The sequence below is a fragment of the Coregonus lavaretus genome (genome assembly GCF_964263955.1).
Source record: "Coregonus lavaretus genome assembly, chromosome: 33".
NCBI classification, from domain to species: Eukaryota; Metazoa; Chordata; class Actinopteri; order Salmoniformes; family Salmonidae; genus Coregonus; species Coregonus lavaretus.
Window position 1 is genome coordinate 2,595,311 of NC_140020.1, and position 15,361 is coordinate 2,610,671.

The 15,361-nt window shown below is 43.1% G+C and overlaps 2 protein-coding genes and 1 pseudogene across 3 annotated transcripts in view; 1 reads left to right on the forward strand and 2 right to left on the reverse strand.

The window, feature by feature from the left end:
- The window catches only part of LOC311108084 (formin-like), a gene marked incomplete at both ends in the record, with an annotated part of 38,320 nt that extends 33,371 nt beyond the window's left edge, over positions 1 to 4,949 (forward strand). Inside the window, 4 exons of the mRNA XM_084150726.1 lie at positions 686 to 737; positions 938 to 1,087; positions 2,037 to 2,118; positions 4,902 to 4,949. Coding sequence (XP_084006852.1) covers positions 686 to 737; positions 938 to 1,087; positions 2,037 to 2,118; positions 4,902 to 4,949 — 332 coding nt within the window. The remainder of the gene's footprint in view (positions 1 to 685; positions 738 to 937; positions 1,088 to 2,036; positions 2,119 to 4,901) is intronic.
- A 1,889-nt stretch (positions 4,950 to 6,838) lies between these two features.
- Positions 6,839 to 7,384, reverse strand: LOC311108464 (gremlin-1-like; the record flags this gene model as incomplete). Its single annotated transcript, XM_084151092.1, has 1 exon — positions 6,839 to 7,384. One exon carries the CDS (start codon positions 7,382 to 7,384, stop codon positions 6,839 to 6,841), a length of 546 nt encoding a protein of 181 aa, XP_084007218.1.
- Positions 7,385 to 8,378: 994 nt separating this feature from the next.
- Positions 8,379 to 14,601, reverse strand: LOC311108463 (neuroendocrine protein 7B2-like; annotated as a pseudogene). Its single transcript has 5 exons — positions 14,379 to 14,601; positions 11,591 to 11,740; positions 9,221 to 9,333; positions 8,864 to 8,919; positions 8,379 to 8,486 (listed from the first exon to the last, which is right to left on the reverse strand). The product of its transcript is annotated as a neuroendocrine protein 7B2-like (transcript).
- Between the last annotated feature and the right edge of the window lie 760 nt (positions 14,602 to 15,361).

The window sequence follows — 15,361 nt, forward strand, 5'->3', positions numbered from 1 at the left end:
GAGACAGAGAGAGAGACAGAGAGACAGAGAGAGAGAGAGAGAGAGAGAGAGAGAGAGAGAGAGAGAGAGAGAGAGAAAGAGAGAGAGAGAGAGAGAGAGAGAGAGGGAGAGAGACAGAGAGAGAGAGAGAGAGAGAGAGAGAGAGAGAGAGAGAGAGAGAGAGAGAGAGAGAGAGAGAGAGAAAGAGAGAGAGAGAGAGAGAAAGAGAGAGAGAGAGAGAGAGAGAGAGAGAGAGAGAGAGAGAGAGAGAGAGAGAGAGAGAGAGAGAAAGAGAGAGAGAGAGAGAGAGAGAGAGAGAGAGAGAGAGAGAGAGAGAGAGAGAGAGATAGAGAGAGAGAGAGAGAGAGAGAGAGAGAGAGAGAGAGAGAGAGAGAGAGAGATGGCTCTAAGAAGTCTTTGTATTAAAATAAAATCACAGACCATTACAGAAACACAGAAGGACAGGTTTGTTATGATAAAGACATAACCAAATTGGAAAGTGGCAGCAAAACAGCCCCTTTTGTGGGAGAATTGCGTGTAAAATGTGTGTTCTTAAGAAGAAAAAGGTTGTCTGGCTGGCTCCTTTTCACTTGCATTTGTCAAGACCATTGTACAGTACAAGGGTTCTCAGTGCTTGTCTTTTCATGCTGGTGAATGTAGAGGAAAGAAGATTATGTTCATTTAAATGTGTATATTTCATTTGCAGCGCATAAAGAACAAGATGAAGTGGATGCCCAGTTGATGTTTGCACAAAAAAGGTTTGAAAACACACCTCGACTCTCTCTTTCTACTCTTACACACCTTCTTTATAGTATAACAATGTAAGTTCCATTGAAGAGTTCCACAAGGTGCCGTCGACAGTAATTCAATGATTATACAAGAGATTCAATGATTATACAAGAGATTCAATGGTCCTGAAGTTTTAACACCATCTTCCCCGTCTCTGTCCGTTCCCCAGCTTCCATGAGCTGGTGACGTTCTTAGGGCTGAAGCCGAAGACAGGAGATACCGAGGTGGCGACAGGTCACTTCTTCATGCTGTGGTTTGAGTTCTGTACCGACTTCAAGACCAGGTGGAGGAGAGAGAACAAGAATATCTCTAAAGAGAGGTGTGTGTGTGTGTGTGTGTGTGTGTGTGTGTGTGTGTGTGTGTGTGTGTGTGTGTGTGTGTGTGTGTGTGTGTGTGTGTGTGTGTGTGTGTGTGTGTGTGTGTGTGTGTGTGTGTGTGTGTGTGTGTGTGTGTGTGTGTGGTCATTCGGAACCACGCTTGTGTGATGTAACCTTGCCTGAGAACTGATGACTTGCATTAGCTTCCCAAGCTCAGTCTTGTGGCATTCAGAAGACCCGGGTTCGAACCCTGGTCAGTTACGGCTACAAACACAGTGAACTACTGTAGCTCCTAGGGTAGAATCATTTAATCACTTACACATACTAAAAACATATGCATTCACTGTAAGTCACTGGATAAAAACATCTAAGTGGCATGCAATATTTATTACTCGGATTTGACTATGTATTGTTTTGCTTATATATCTATATCCCCTTGAGAATTGACTAAATCAGAAAGATAGCGATCTAAGATGTGAGACATCCAACAGAGACGCTGCCGGTCCACGGATATTTGAGTCATTTAGCAGAGGCTCTTATCCAGAGCGAGGTAAAGTAGTGAGTGCATAGATTTTCATCATGCTGGTCCCCCGTGGGAATCAAACCCACAACCCTGGCGTTGCAAGCGCCATGCTCTACCAACTGACCTTCACAGGACCAGACTGTCTGTCTGAACATGTGTGAGAAACATTGTTCTATCTAGAACGTTCTATCTAGAACGTCTGTCGGTTCTCCTGTATGTTACTGGGTCTGAGGCTGACGTTTACTTGTCTTCTGGATGCCGTACGTATCAAGCGTCTCAGAGTAAGAGTTCTGATTTAGGATCAGTTTAGATCACAGTGCCTAAGATTACATGGGCAGTGGGGGCCTGATCCTAGATCAGCACTCTCACTATGAAACTGATGTGAACCTGTACCCTGCTCTTTTCCCATCCTCCTGTCCTTCTCCCAGACTGAAAGAGGCTCAGCTGTCAGTGAAGAAGATTACAGCAGACAAGAAGGTGGAGACTAGGAAGATCAACCCTAACAGTCTGGTGAGAACAGCACAACTTCAACTTAAGATAGACATACAGTCAGGGGCGTAACTTTGGTTTTAGAATTGGGGGGGGGGGGGGGGGGGGGGACATTATATTTTATATTTTTGTTATATTTTTTTATTCGGTCAGATTAACACTCTAAACAGCCTACACGACCGCTCGGAGGCGTCCGCATGGTCCTAAAACACACCTTTGCCTCGTTTTGTATCACATTCCAATGATACCAACGCAATTAGAGCAGTAAAAATAATTATTTATTTATAAATATTTTGAGTTACACCCCCTTTTACACTCAGAACAGCCTCAATTAGTCAGGGCATGGACTCTACAAGGTGTTGAAAGCGTTCCACAGGGATGCTGGCCCATGTTGACTCCAATGCTTCCCACAGTTGTGTGAAGTTGGCTGGATGTCCTTTGGGTGGTGGATCATTCTTGATACACATGGGAAACTGTTGAGCGTGAAAAACCCATCAGCGTTGCAGCTCGACACAAACCGGTGCGCCTGGCACCTACTACCATACCCCGTTCAAAGGCACTTAAATCTTTTATCTTGCCCATTCACCATCTGAATGGCACACATACACAATCCATGTCTCAATTGTCTCAAGGTTTAAACATCTTTAACCTGTCTCCTCCCCTTTATCTACACTGATTGAAGTGGATTTAACAGGTGTCCTTAATGTTTTGTACACTCAGTGTATATAGAGATTATTACAGTTATGTACAGTGGGGAAAAAAAGTATTTAGTCAGCCACCAATTGTGCAAGTTCTCCCACTTAAAAAGATGAGAGAGGCCTGTAATTATAGGTACACGTCAACTATGACAGACAAATTGAGATTTTTTTTCTCCAGAAAATCACATTGTAGGATTTTTAATGAATTTATTTGCAAATTATGGTGGAAAATAAGTATTTGGTCATCTACAAACAAGCAAGATTTCTGGCTCTCACAGACCTGCAACTTCTTCTTTAAGAGGCTCCTCTGTCCTCCACTTGTTACCTGTATTAATGGCACCTGTTTGAACTTGTTATCAGTATAAACGACACCTGTCCACAACCTCAAACAGTCACACTCCAAACTCCACTATGGCCAAGACCAAAGAGCTGTCAAAGGACACCAGAAACAAAATTGTAGACCTGCACCAGGCTGGGAAGACTGAATCTGCAATAGGTAAGCAGCTTGGTTTGAAGAAATCAACTGTGGGAGCAATTATTAGGAAATGGAAGACATACAAGACCACTGATAATCTCCCTCGATCTGGGGCTCCACGCAAGATCTCACCCCGTGGGGTCAAAATGATCACAAGAAGTTGAGCAAAAATCCCAGAACCACACGGGGGGACATAGTGAATGACCTGCAGAGAGCTGGGACCAAAGTAACAAAGCCTACCATCAGTAACACACTACGCCGCCAGGGACTCAAATCCTGCAGTGCCAGACGTGTCCCCCTGCTTAAGCCAGTACATGTCCAGGCCCGTCTGAAGTTTGCTAGAGTGCATTTGGATGATCCAGAAGAGGATTGGGAGAATATCATATGGTCAGATGAAACCAAAATATAACTTTTTGGTAAAAACTCAACTCGTCGTGTTTGGAGGACAAAGAATGCTGAGTTGCATCCAAAGAACACCATACCTACTGTGAAGCATGGGGGTGGAAACATCATGCTTTGGGGCTGTTTTTCTGCAAAGGGACCAGGACGACTGATCCGTGTAAAGGAAAGAATGAATGGGGCCATGTATCGTGAGATTTTGAGTGAAAACCTCCTTCAATCAGCAAGGGCATTGAAGATTAAACGTGGCTGGGTCTTTCAGCATGACAATGATCCCAAACACACCGCCCGGGCAACGAAGGAGTGGCTTCGTAAGAAGCATTTCAAGGTCCTGGAGTGGCCTAGCCAGTCTCCAGATCTCAACCCCATAGAAAATCTTTGGAGGGAGTTGAAAGTCCGTGTTGCCCAGTGACAGCCCCAAAACATCACTGCTCTAGAGGAGATCTGCATGGAGGAATGGGCCAAAATACCAGCAACAGTGTGTGAAAACCTTGTGAAGACTTACAGAAAACGTTTGACCTGTGTCATTGCCAACAAAGGGTATATAACAAAGTATTGAGAAACTTTTGTTATTGACCAAATACTTATTTTCCACCATAATTTGCAAATAAATTCATTAAAAATCCTACAATGTGATTTTCTGGAGAAAATAAATCTCATTTTGTCTGTCATAGTTGACGTGTACCTATGATGAAAATTACAGGCCTCTCTCATCTTTTTAATTGGGAGAACTTGCACAATTGGTGGCTGACTAAATACTTTTTTTCCCCACTGTAATTCTATGGGTTTAAAGCAACAGTACCACAGCACTGCACAGTCCAATAGATAGGATCATAATCAATCATCTATCATGCTAACCAGGTTTTGGGGTTAAGTTAAAAGCATCATCCATTTTATAGGTTTGGATTCAGGCTCAACAAAACAGTGTTTACAGGAAATATTATATTTTTGATCTATCCCAGGAACCTGCTTTTGATTGCATAATTGAATTACTGTTCCACGCATAACTCTTCGACTGGGCCTCAAAAGTGTGATAGGCTCCTCCCCCTATGGGCTGTTCTGGCTCGGACAAGGCTTACTTATGACTTACTTGGACAAGGCTTACTTAACGACTTACTTGGACAAAGCTTACTTATTGACTTACTTGGTCTCAAAAGCCAGTACAGTATGTGGAGACAGTTTGCTTACTGTCCCTAATGGCAAACAGTAACCCCTTTTCTCTGCCCTGACAGAAAGAGAGACTGCGCCAGAAGGAAGCAAACATGGTGGCCACAAGCTGAGAGGCAGAACAGGACAGAGAGGAGATGACATTGATGAGAAGAGTGATGAGTGGATGTGTGAGGGGAGTGGATGTGTGAGGGGAGTGGATGTGTGAGGGGGGGCAGAACAGGACAGAGAGGAGATGACATTGATGAGAAGAGTGATGAGTGGATGTGTGAGGGGAGTGGATGTGTGAGGGGAGTTGATGTGTGAGGGGAGTGGATGTGTGAGGGGAGTGGATGTGTGAGGGGAGTGGATGTGTGAGGGGAGTGGATGTGTGAGGGGAGTTGATGTGTGAGGGGAGTGGATGTGTGAGGGGAGTGGATGTGTGAGGGGAGTGGATGTGTGAGGGGAGTGGATGTGTGAGGGGAGTGGATGTGTGAGGGGAGTGGATGTGTGAGGGGAGTGGATGTGTGAGGGCAGTTGATGTGTGAGGGGAGTGGATGTGTGAGGGGAGTTTATGTGTGAGGGGAGTGGATGTGTGAGGGGAGTTGATATGTGAGGGGAGTGGATGTGTGAGGGGAGTGGATGTGTGAGGGGAGTTGATGTGTGAGGGGAGTGGATGTGTGAGGGGAGTGGATGTGTGAGGGGAGTGGGGACTTCTCCCACCTTCCCCCGTCACCACCCAGTCACCACCCCGTCACCACCCCGTCACCACCCCGTCACCTCACAGGGTGATCAGGATCATACCAGTCTCTGCTCCTGCCCACCCTCTTATGGCCCAAGCCTGGAACACTGTACTGTCCTCGATGCCCTTTGAACTTGCCCTCGCTGGACACTAGAGGAAACCCCTCATACTATGGTTCGGAGGTCACAAAGTTGCAGATGCATTCACTGACCAACGGGATACTGGCAATAAGATAAATATTTTCATGTTCATTTTTTGATTCTGCACATCATCCTAGCACTTTCCTGTAAAAAATAAATAATATAATAACTGATTAATAACTGGTCAAATTAATAAGACAATGTATCTAGATTGTATGGTAAACTTTTTCTATGAAATATAGATTTGATCATGTAGATTTGAAATTCAGTTGTCTATCTGTTTGTTTTCTGATATTCAATATCAAAAGTTTTGTTTCTGTTTTATAATACATTTATAAGTTTAGCATCTTACATATCCACTGTCAATCATATTAATGTAAACATAATACATGTACTGTATCTTACCAGCAGTCTGTTATTACAACTCCCCAACAACCCAACCCAGTTCAACAACGTGTACAAATATGAGTTTATTCACCAACCACTTTATATACATGAATAATACAATGGCAAGAACATTAAGTGACGTCTAACAGTGCAAGTTTAAAAAGAAAAGCCAATATTCATTGACACCACACTCCTCTAGCGCTCCTGAAGTGAGCGCATCCACCAACTCATATTCCACACAGTGGAAACGATATGTGCTCTCATAACGGTTTACAAAAATTGTCTATGTCAAATTCGAACACTGTGTGGCTTTTTCGCCTAATTTGAAATGCCAAACATGGACAAATTCTGGTTTCCACAGTGATATTGTTATATTTGTATTAGGCACAAGCCAGCAATATCATTAAAAAACAATTACGCTCGAAGCTATAAGCCATTTACAAGTATGCCAAACCAGTCATGCCAAACCAGTCATTATAGTCCCATACATTACACTGGGGAGTCTGTTGGGGTTGGCATAACTACCAGTTTAGGGTTTTGGAATGGTTTTGAAGAGTTCCATCCCTTGGTTTCTTTGTGTTTTGGTCTCCCCTTTTAGGATTAAGATTGGACATTTTCTCCCTCATGCATATTCGGTTTTTGCAACGGAAGCACGTTTAATTGTATGCATTTTGTCTGTCCCTCTATACATTTGAATTATTCCCGTGGATAGCAAACCAACAGAGACTGTGTCCATCTATGGCTTTAACTAGGTCTAATCCAGGTCTATGGAAGCGCAGCGGCAGGTCTTTACACGCTGGACGCGTTTCTTTCGGGTGCTGGGTGACTGGCCGGGACATATGAGGGTATAGGTGACTGTGGTAAATGTTTTCGGCTTACAGGTGGAACACGATTGGAAAGCACCGTCATCTTCGTAGATGTGTCGCGGGATGTAGAAGGAGTTACACTGCCCGTAACAGAAGCGATTGATTATAGTGCGGCTGAGGCATCCTTCCTCGTGGATCGTCTGTTTCAGCGGCTGCGTCTTGCACCAGTCAAGTTTGAGGTACCGGCGCTCCGTGACGTGTAGGGCTTCTTGGCTGGATTCTAGAACTTCGTCATTGGCGGTTACTGGCCCCATTTGGCGGGAGACAAATCCGTTCTGTGGTGGCTGCTGCGGTGAGCGCTCAGACTCGTTGGGGCTGGAATTGTATTTATATGGATGCTGAAAGGCGCCCTGGAAGCCACCTACCGCTGCGCTCCTTGGCGGACAGAAGAGTCCCAACACCATGGCCGAGGCAAAGACTGTTGACGTCTTCATCCTTATCTATAGAATATTATTAAATGATTACATTTAAATCAGTCATGGAAATCAACAGAGAACAAATTACGCATAACTTTTACGCAAGATTTACGCAGTAATGTCATACCAAATACTTAATGCATTTCCACGTGGTTATAGCGTACAGTTACCAGACTAATAGGATAATTTCAACATAGTATTTGGTTGAGCAAGAATGATGAATAGCTAGATTGACTCACCCGTGTCCTATACAAACTCGACAGATGCACTACTGGTTTAGACTGAAATGTCTGGAATAAACGGTCGATTCGCTGCGGGATTAAGATATTGCTTAAATAGAAGTATTCCTGTATGATCTCTTCTTGGAAGAGACAAAACAAACTGCTGTCTAGCTGTACTGTCTCAGATTTAAGTACAGTAGCGGGATGTACCCGCCCCCTCCAACGCCCCTCATCCTCTGATTGATAGATCCTACAAAAAACTGACTAAAGCCTGGGAAACTTGCAGAGGAAATCATTTGTTTTATATTAACACAAAATGATCAGAAAAAACACAGCAAGAGACTTAGTTATGGCTTGAGCCAAAAAAGCAAAACAATAGCAACTTGATTAAATATTGTATCAAATATCAACAGCATATTTTGGTTTGATAAAAACAGACACATTTCAGCTTCATAGGCCCCTCTAATATTACTTAATTGTATGACAGTGAACCACAGGCACAAAAATAACTCAAACTGAGTAACAATAATTTTGATAGATCAATTATTGATTGAAAACAGCAGAGTATAATGATATATAATTTCTTACACAAGTTGTGCATATCAATATACCTCTCTGTTACTGTATCTAACATTGTTAGTAGGCTACGTAGTTCAACAAATGACATCATGGTGAAAAAGTAACACTTAGAGAACACTCCCAATACTTGTGATGACATTTTTAATATACTTTAGTTTGAGATATGTGACGAGAACATGTTGGGGCAGTAATGTTAGAACAGCAGTATGTGTTTAGGTGGATGTTCTATAGTCTTCCTCCTCTTCTGGGTAGTAGGGAACAGACTTCTTGGCCACAACGCTGTCCAGCCTCTGACCCATCAGGTAGGGGTTATTGACACTCTGGAATAAAAGAAAGAGGGACAATTTCTTTTCTTTTTTGAGAGCAAATATGGCATTTTGTTGTGGTGCTGGGGTTAAAAATTAAATCTTAAATGACATTCTTCTTGAAAAAAAAGGTGTTGATAAAGAGACACTATAGGTGTTCCAGATCATTGGCTCAGGAAAAAGAAAGACCTCAGTAGTCATGATTAAAAATGGACATTGTCGGTCAACATGCAACTTAATCCAGCAATGTGAGTTTAAAAGTGCATAATCTCCTTCAGGGTACAACAGCTCAATGGTGGTGATGTGGTTTGGTCGCACAGAGACCATTTCTACAAAAGCTTACAAACAAAACAAAAATCTGGAGGGAAAAACGGAGAAGAAGCGGTTATAACCCTTTGACTTCTTTTGGGTCCCCCCCCTTCCGTTTCTGGTACAACAGCTCCTTATTCTGAACTGACAAAGTTAGTTTAGGGACAAAGAATGATGTTTCTATTGTTTTACAGCAAAATTGCTTTTCTTTGATCATAAAACACAGAGCTTGAGCCTTTTCGGGGAACAAAGACATTTCCATGGTCGACTTGTCTAGTGTCCACAGATGGACGGGAAAACATTTCCAAAAAAAAAAAAGAGGGTGATGAGATGGACTTATTCAATAGTACAGGGGCACAGCTCTGTTGTAACCACTCAAGCCTAGTGGGGTAGGGTGAAGTTGCCCCTACACTGAAGGCAATTTTGCCCTAATCACTCACCCACGTAGCCAGAGCAGGGTAGTCATGTTCTGGGTTGAACAGGTGCTGATGCTTCTGGAACTCTCTGCTTAACTTTGCTGTGTCCGGAACGTTCTCCACACAACCATCTGCAGCTAAAGTACAAGCAAAGAGAGGACATTACTTTTTTTTTTTTTTTCTACATTCGAGGCATTTAGCAGATGCTCTTATCCAGAGCGACTTACAGTTAGTGAGTGCGTAAATTTTTTTCATACTGGCACCCCGTGGGAAACGAACCCACAACCCTGGCGTTGCAAGCGCCATGCTCTACCAACTGAGCCACACGGGACATAGTCATAGGCCTTTTCTAAATTGGATTTGCTCAACTCCTGCGTCCTCTCTTGCCTCCTTTTGAAAAAGGTTGAAGGTAAATCGAGGAGAGGGAATGTGGATGAAAATGCACTTGTATGAAATGAGACTCAACCACTCACGTCGTCAGGAAAATTAAGTTTACAGGGGTGGATCACAAAAATAAATGTGTAAAGTCTAAATCAAATGAAGTTAGTTGTGCAAGACATTTTATAGATAAAACGATAAACGTGTGCATGCTTTTCTCCTCAGATAAAACAGCTGATTCAAAGTGGGTGTGGCAGATTTCAAAACTCCTCCGCAAAGGACTCAGATAGGACACGTGTGACTATCCTCGATGAAAGGTGGTTGTCGCGGAGGGGAGGACACTTCCGTTCGCCTACTAACAAATTGACATTGCCTCGACCACTCATCGGTTTCCGGGTCACGGAGGAGAGGGTGGAGGATGGACTTTTGCCCAAATGAGCAAACTCTAGATTCATCTGCAGCAGTGGAGGCTCCTCAGAGGAGGAACATCCTCCTCAGTGAATTTCAGAAGAAAATAAAAGGTAAAACATTGAAAAAGTTATCCTTTTTAGATAAAACTATACTAAATATATTAATGTCACCAAATAATTGATTAAAACACACTGTTTTGCAATGAAGGTCTACAGTAGCCTCAACAGCACTTTGTAGGGTAGCACCATGGTGTAGCCAGAGGGTAGCTAGTTTCCATCCTCCTCTGGGTACATTGACCTCAATACAAAACCTAGCAGGCTCATGGTTCTCACCCCCTTCCATAGACTTACAAAGTAACTTCCGTATGACATCCTCCAACCTATCAGAGCTCTTGAAGCATGAACTGACATGTTGTCCACCCAATCAAAGGATCAGAGAATTAATCTAGTACTGAAAGCATAAGCTGCAGCTAGCTAGCACTGCATAAACGGTGCTGAGTAGTTGACTCAAAGAGAGAAAGAATAGTTTAACAAATTAATTTCTTCAAAACTAAATAAGTTTCACTTACTTAGCTAGCAAATGCAGCTGGCTAGTTTAGTTACTCAAACACCCGGCTCAAACAGAGGGATGCTATGTTAGCTAGCTCACTATAACTATCCAACACAACACTGGAACTCTTACAAGTCAAGGTAAGCTTTTGGTTTTATAAATGTTTTGCCACTGGGGCCCGCCAGTGTAACTGCTTACTGACTGTACACTAACGTTACTGCATGATTGTAGCGGGTTTACTAACGCATTAGTTCTATTAGCTATGTTGACTATGACGTTACTTCAGCTAATATGGGGACAACGATGTAGGCTGTGTGTAGCGGTTATGATATGGTTTGGCTTGGAAAGGTTTTTTCCCCCTGGTCACATTCAGCTGATGTGTTGTTCCAAAATACCAGAATTTGTCCAATAGAAACTCTCGTTTGCAACTGTTGGACTAATGATTACAACCCTAGATCAGCTAGATGCAGGCAAGAGTGTGCAAGGCGGCATTGAATGTGTCACTGTCTGTCCATGTGTCACTGTGTGTCATCTCACATTTTTCTCTCGACCTGTGTGCATCTACGTTGTAAACTTTCATTCATAGGGTTGTTGCAACCTCATGATGGGTATAGGGAACATTTGAGTATCATGTAGTAGCCTAAACCTATCAATGTTACATTGAACTGGGTGAATGGAATATGTAATGACAGTCATCCAACATGCTGTAATAGAAATAAGGCCATGCTCATGAGAAGAAGAAAAATGGTCCTCCCTAAACGGCACTGACCGCCACTGATCTCTGCAGCAACAACGCAACACAAACAGGAAACAGTGAGTGAGGGACAAGTAGTAGGATTCATCAGATACATCTGAAGCTACGACAGCAGACAGGGACAGAGAACCAACCACACAGAAACAAAGGATAAAGCCTCGCTGAGTGCAAGCCTGTTTCTGCTTTAGCCAACTTGATGTCTTGTGGTCTTGCAAGACAACTGTCATGGTACTGAACGTTTGGCACCAAGCCTAAAGGAGAAATCCTTGTCACAAACAATAGACATATAGCTATTTGTTTACCTGTCTTTCCTAGTGGACATGGGTTGGAAGGGTTGGGGTATCCATGGTCCTCACTGAACTCTTTGGGGATGTTGTCCCCTGTCAGCTCAGCTACAATGTTGGGGATGTTTCCATAGGAACCCAGGTGCTGCAGCCCCTCATAGGCTCCACCTAGTGGAGGAAACAGAACATGACTGGGAAATTTTTTAGTCATTGACAGGGACAGAGACAGAGGGGGCATGTTTACTACAGTTTTTACATTTTAAAAGTGATGCTCCAGAACTTGTTTAATTTCAGCCAGTAGTTTTGAAAGTGGTGCTCACAAACCAAACTGGGTCCCCGTTTTATGTGTACCATGTCATCCAATTGTGTACTACATCAGCCAATTCGTATGATATGTTACGAATCCAATTCCTACAATATGTTACAAATTTGTCGTGCTTAAGATCCCGGACTGCTTCTTTAAAATGTGATTAGCGCAAGTCAAAAGTGAAATAAATATCAGAATACAATACTAAGCGCAGATATCTATGTTGTTATTTCTGTACAGTGCATTCGGAAAGTATTCAGACCCCTTGACTTTTTCCTACTTTGTTACATTACAGCCTTATTCTAAAATTGATTGTTTTTTTCCCCCTCAATCTACACACAATACCCCATAATGACAAAGCAAAAATAAGTTTGTAGCAATTTTTGCAAATTTAAACACAGAAATATCACATTTACATAAGTATTCAGACCCTTTACTCAGTACTTTGTTGAAGCACCTTTGGCAGCAATTACAGCCTCGAGTCTTCTTGGGTATGACGCTACAAGCTTGGCACACCTGTATTTGGGAGTTTCTCCCATTCTTCTCTGCAGATCCTCTCAAGCTCTGTCAGGTTGGAAGGGGAGTGTCGCTGCACAGCTATTTTCATGTCTCTCCAGAGATGTTCGATCAGGCTCAAGTCCGGGCTCTGGCTGGGCCACTCAAAGACATTCAGAGACTTGTCCCGAAGCCACTCCTGCATTGTCTTGGCTGTGTGCTTAGGGTCATTGTCCTGTTGGAAGGTGAACCGTCGCCCCACTGAGGTCCTGAGCGCTCTGAAGCAGGTTTTTGTCAAGGCTCTCTCTGTACTTTGCTCCATTCATCTTTACCTTGATCCTGACTAGTCTCCCAGTCCCTGCCGCTGAAAAACATCCCCACAGCATGATGCTGCCACCACGCTTCACCATAGGGATGGTGCCAGGTTTCCTCCAGACGTGACGTTTGGCATTCAGGCCAAAGAGTTCAATCTTGGTTTCATCAGACCAGAGAGTCTTGTTTCTCATGGTCTGAGAGTCTTTAGGTGCCTTTTGGCAAACTCCAAGCGGGCTGCCATGTGCCTTTTACTGAGGAGTGGCTTCTGTCTGGCCACTCTACCATAAAGCCCTGATTGGTGGAGTGCTGCAGAGATGGTTGTCCTTCTGAAGGTTCTCCCATTTCCACAGATGAACTCTGGAGCTCTGTCAGAGTGACCATCGGGTTCTTGGTCACCTCCCTGATTGCTCAGTTTGGCCTGGCGACCAGCTCTAGGAAGAGTCTTGGTGGTTCTAAACGTCTTCCATTTAAGAATGGAGGCCACTGTGATCTTGGGGACCTTCAATTCTGTAGAATTATTTTGGTACCCTTCCCCAGATCTGTGCCTCGACACAATCCTGTCCCGGCGCTCTATGGACAATTTCTTCGACCTCATGGCTTTGTTTTGTCTGACATGCACTGTCAACTGTGGGACCTTATATAGACAGGTGTGTGCCTTTCCAAATCATGTCCAATCAATTGGATTTACCACAGGTGGACTCCAATCAAGTTGTAGAAACATCAAGGATGATCAATGGAAACAGGATGCAGCTGAGCTCAATTTCGAGTATTGTAGCAAAGGGTCTGAATACTTATGTAAATAAGGCATTTGTTTTTAATACATTTTCCAAAAAATTCTAAAAGCCCGTTTTCACTTTGTCATTATGGGGTATTGTGTGCAGATTGATGAGGGAAAAAATGTATTTAATCAATTTTAGAATAAGGCTGTAACACACCAAAATGTGGAAAAAGTCAAGGGGTCTGAATACTTTCTGAATGCACTGTACATGTTCCATCTCCAAACACAATCCAAAGTACAGAAACCCAATACCAGAAATGTAAATGTAATCTCCACAATGGTACTGGAAACTATAACCATTGGCGAAACATTTTATTTCTCTGACATGCATGCTCTCTCCCCCACATAATATATCCCCTTAATACTCTTGAACATTTGGCAGGAGCCTTGGTATAATAAATAGTTTATTTGCCTGTCCACATTGATGTAGACCTGTTATTAAATTCCATTAAAGCTTTGTCCCAAATGGCACCCTATTCTGCGCACTACGTTTGACCATATGGGATGCAGCTTCGAGTAATTTAACCAAGGCTATGAACTGGGCACAAGACAGATCTGTGGTGTAATTACACAACCGAAAATAGTCTGCAATAGAGTGGAGAATATATTTCTTAGACATAACTCTCATGCCAAATCATGAGACACCCTAGATATACACGGACTAGGCTGGTGGTTTTACACTAGGTCATACTTGTTTTATAAGTACAGTGTTAGATTACCAAACAATTAGTCAACCAAATTATGTCAGATACACTCCAGTTACTGTTGTTTTTTTTTGTCAATGAAGCAAAAAGTAAAGTTAAACAACAAGCTCGAGATAGACTTTATGTCAAGCCAACTATTACACCACTATGACTAAAAACAGACAACTCCTTTAACTCCTAGATTATTATAATAAATAATTGACCCACCCTGGCTACTCTGGGGACCCACGATGTTGGTGGCCTGGTGAGCGGGGTAGTCGACCCTGTGCGGAGCGATACCCAGCTGCTCCATGACGCCGTGTAGGAGGCGTTGAATGTCGACCTCAGATACCTGGTCTGCCGTGCGGAGGCTCCGGCCCGATGCCTGCCGCGCCATGCACACCAGAACGCTCAGCAGCACGGCTCTACTCAACCTGACCGCCGAACCCATCTCTGTCCGCAATAGGGAGATACAAATAACGTTGCTTACAATGCGTGACAGGCCTATATGCTATAGGTTTAATGCATTTAGTGGAAAATGCAACTGAAAAAGTAGTTCTAATTATATTTCAGAGGAAAGTCCATCTGACAGAAACCACCATTAACCCATATGTAACAGTTGACTCACAGAAGGCAGGTGCAAGTACACCATATTGTTGTTCCTAGGCTAATAATATCACACACCATTCGACCATAGGAATCGCTTTATGTCTAAAAACAGCGGATGCCCAAATTAATGTAGACATGGGCATAACCTAGAACCATCTTAATACATCTAAAATGACCCACGTAAGCTAAGCGTTTATTTGTAAATCATGTCTAGAAAATAAATACATTTAATATAGCCCAATACATGGCAAAATGTAGCACGCGTTATCCTAATTAGCCCAATAATTCCAGATATAGGTTTATTTGATTAAGGCATACACGTGCGTTTGCCTCTTTTCTGTGAAAACAAAATGTAGGTGCGCCATCGTTTAAAGTCAGAGGCCACAACAGTTATCCATAGGCAAGATTTAGGATACACCAATATCAAACGATATTCAGATGCAATATTTTCAATCTCATAGGCTACTGGTACACAACGAAAAGGCCTACGCGATATTTATCTGACTTCAAAATGCATCGTTTCCTTACCGTGTATCCTGGATGCGGGGTGGAAGAGCTCGGGATGGCGTCCTCGCGCCATTACCTTACCGGCTCTTGGCAGG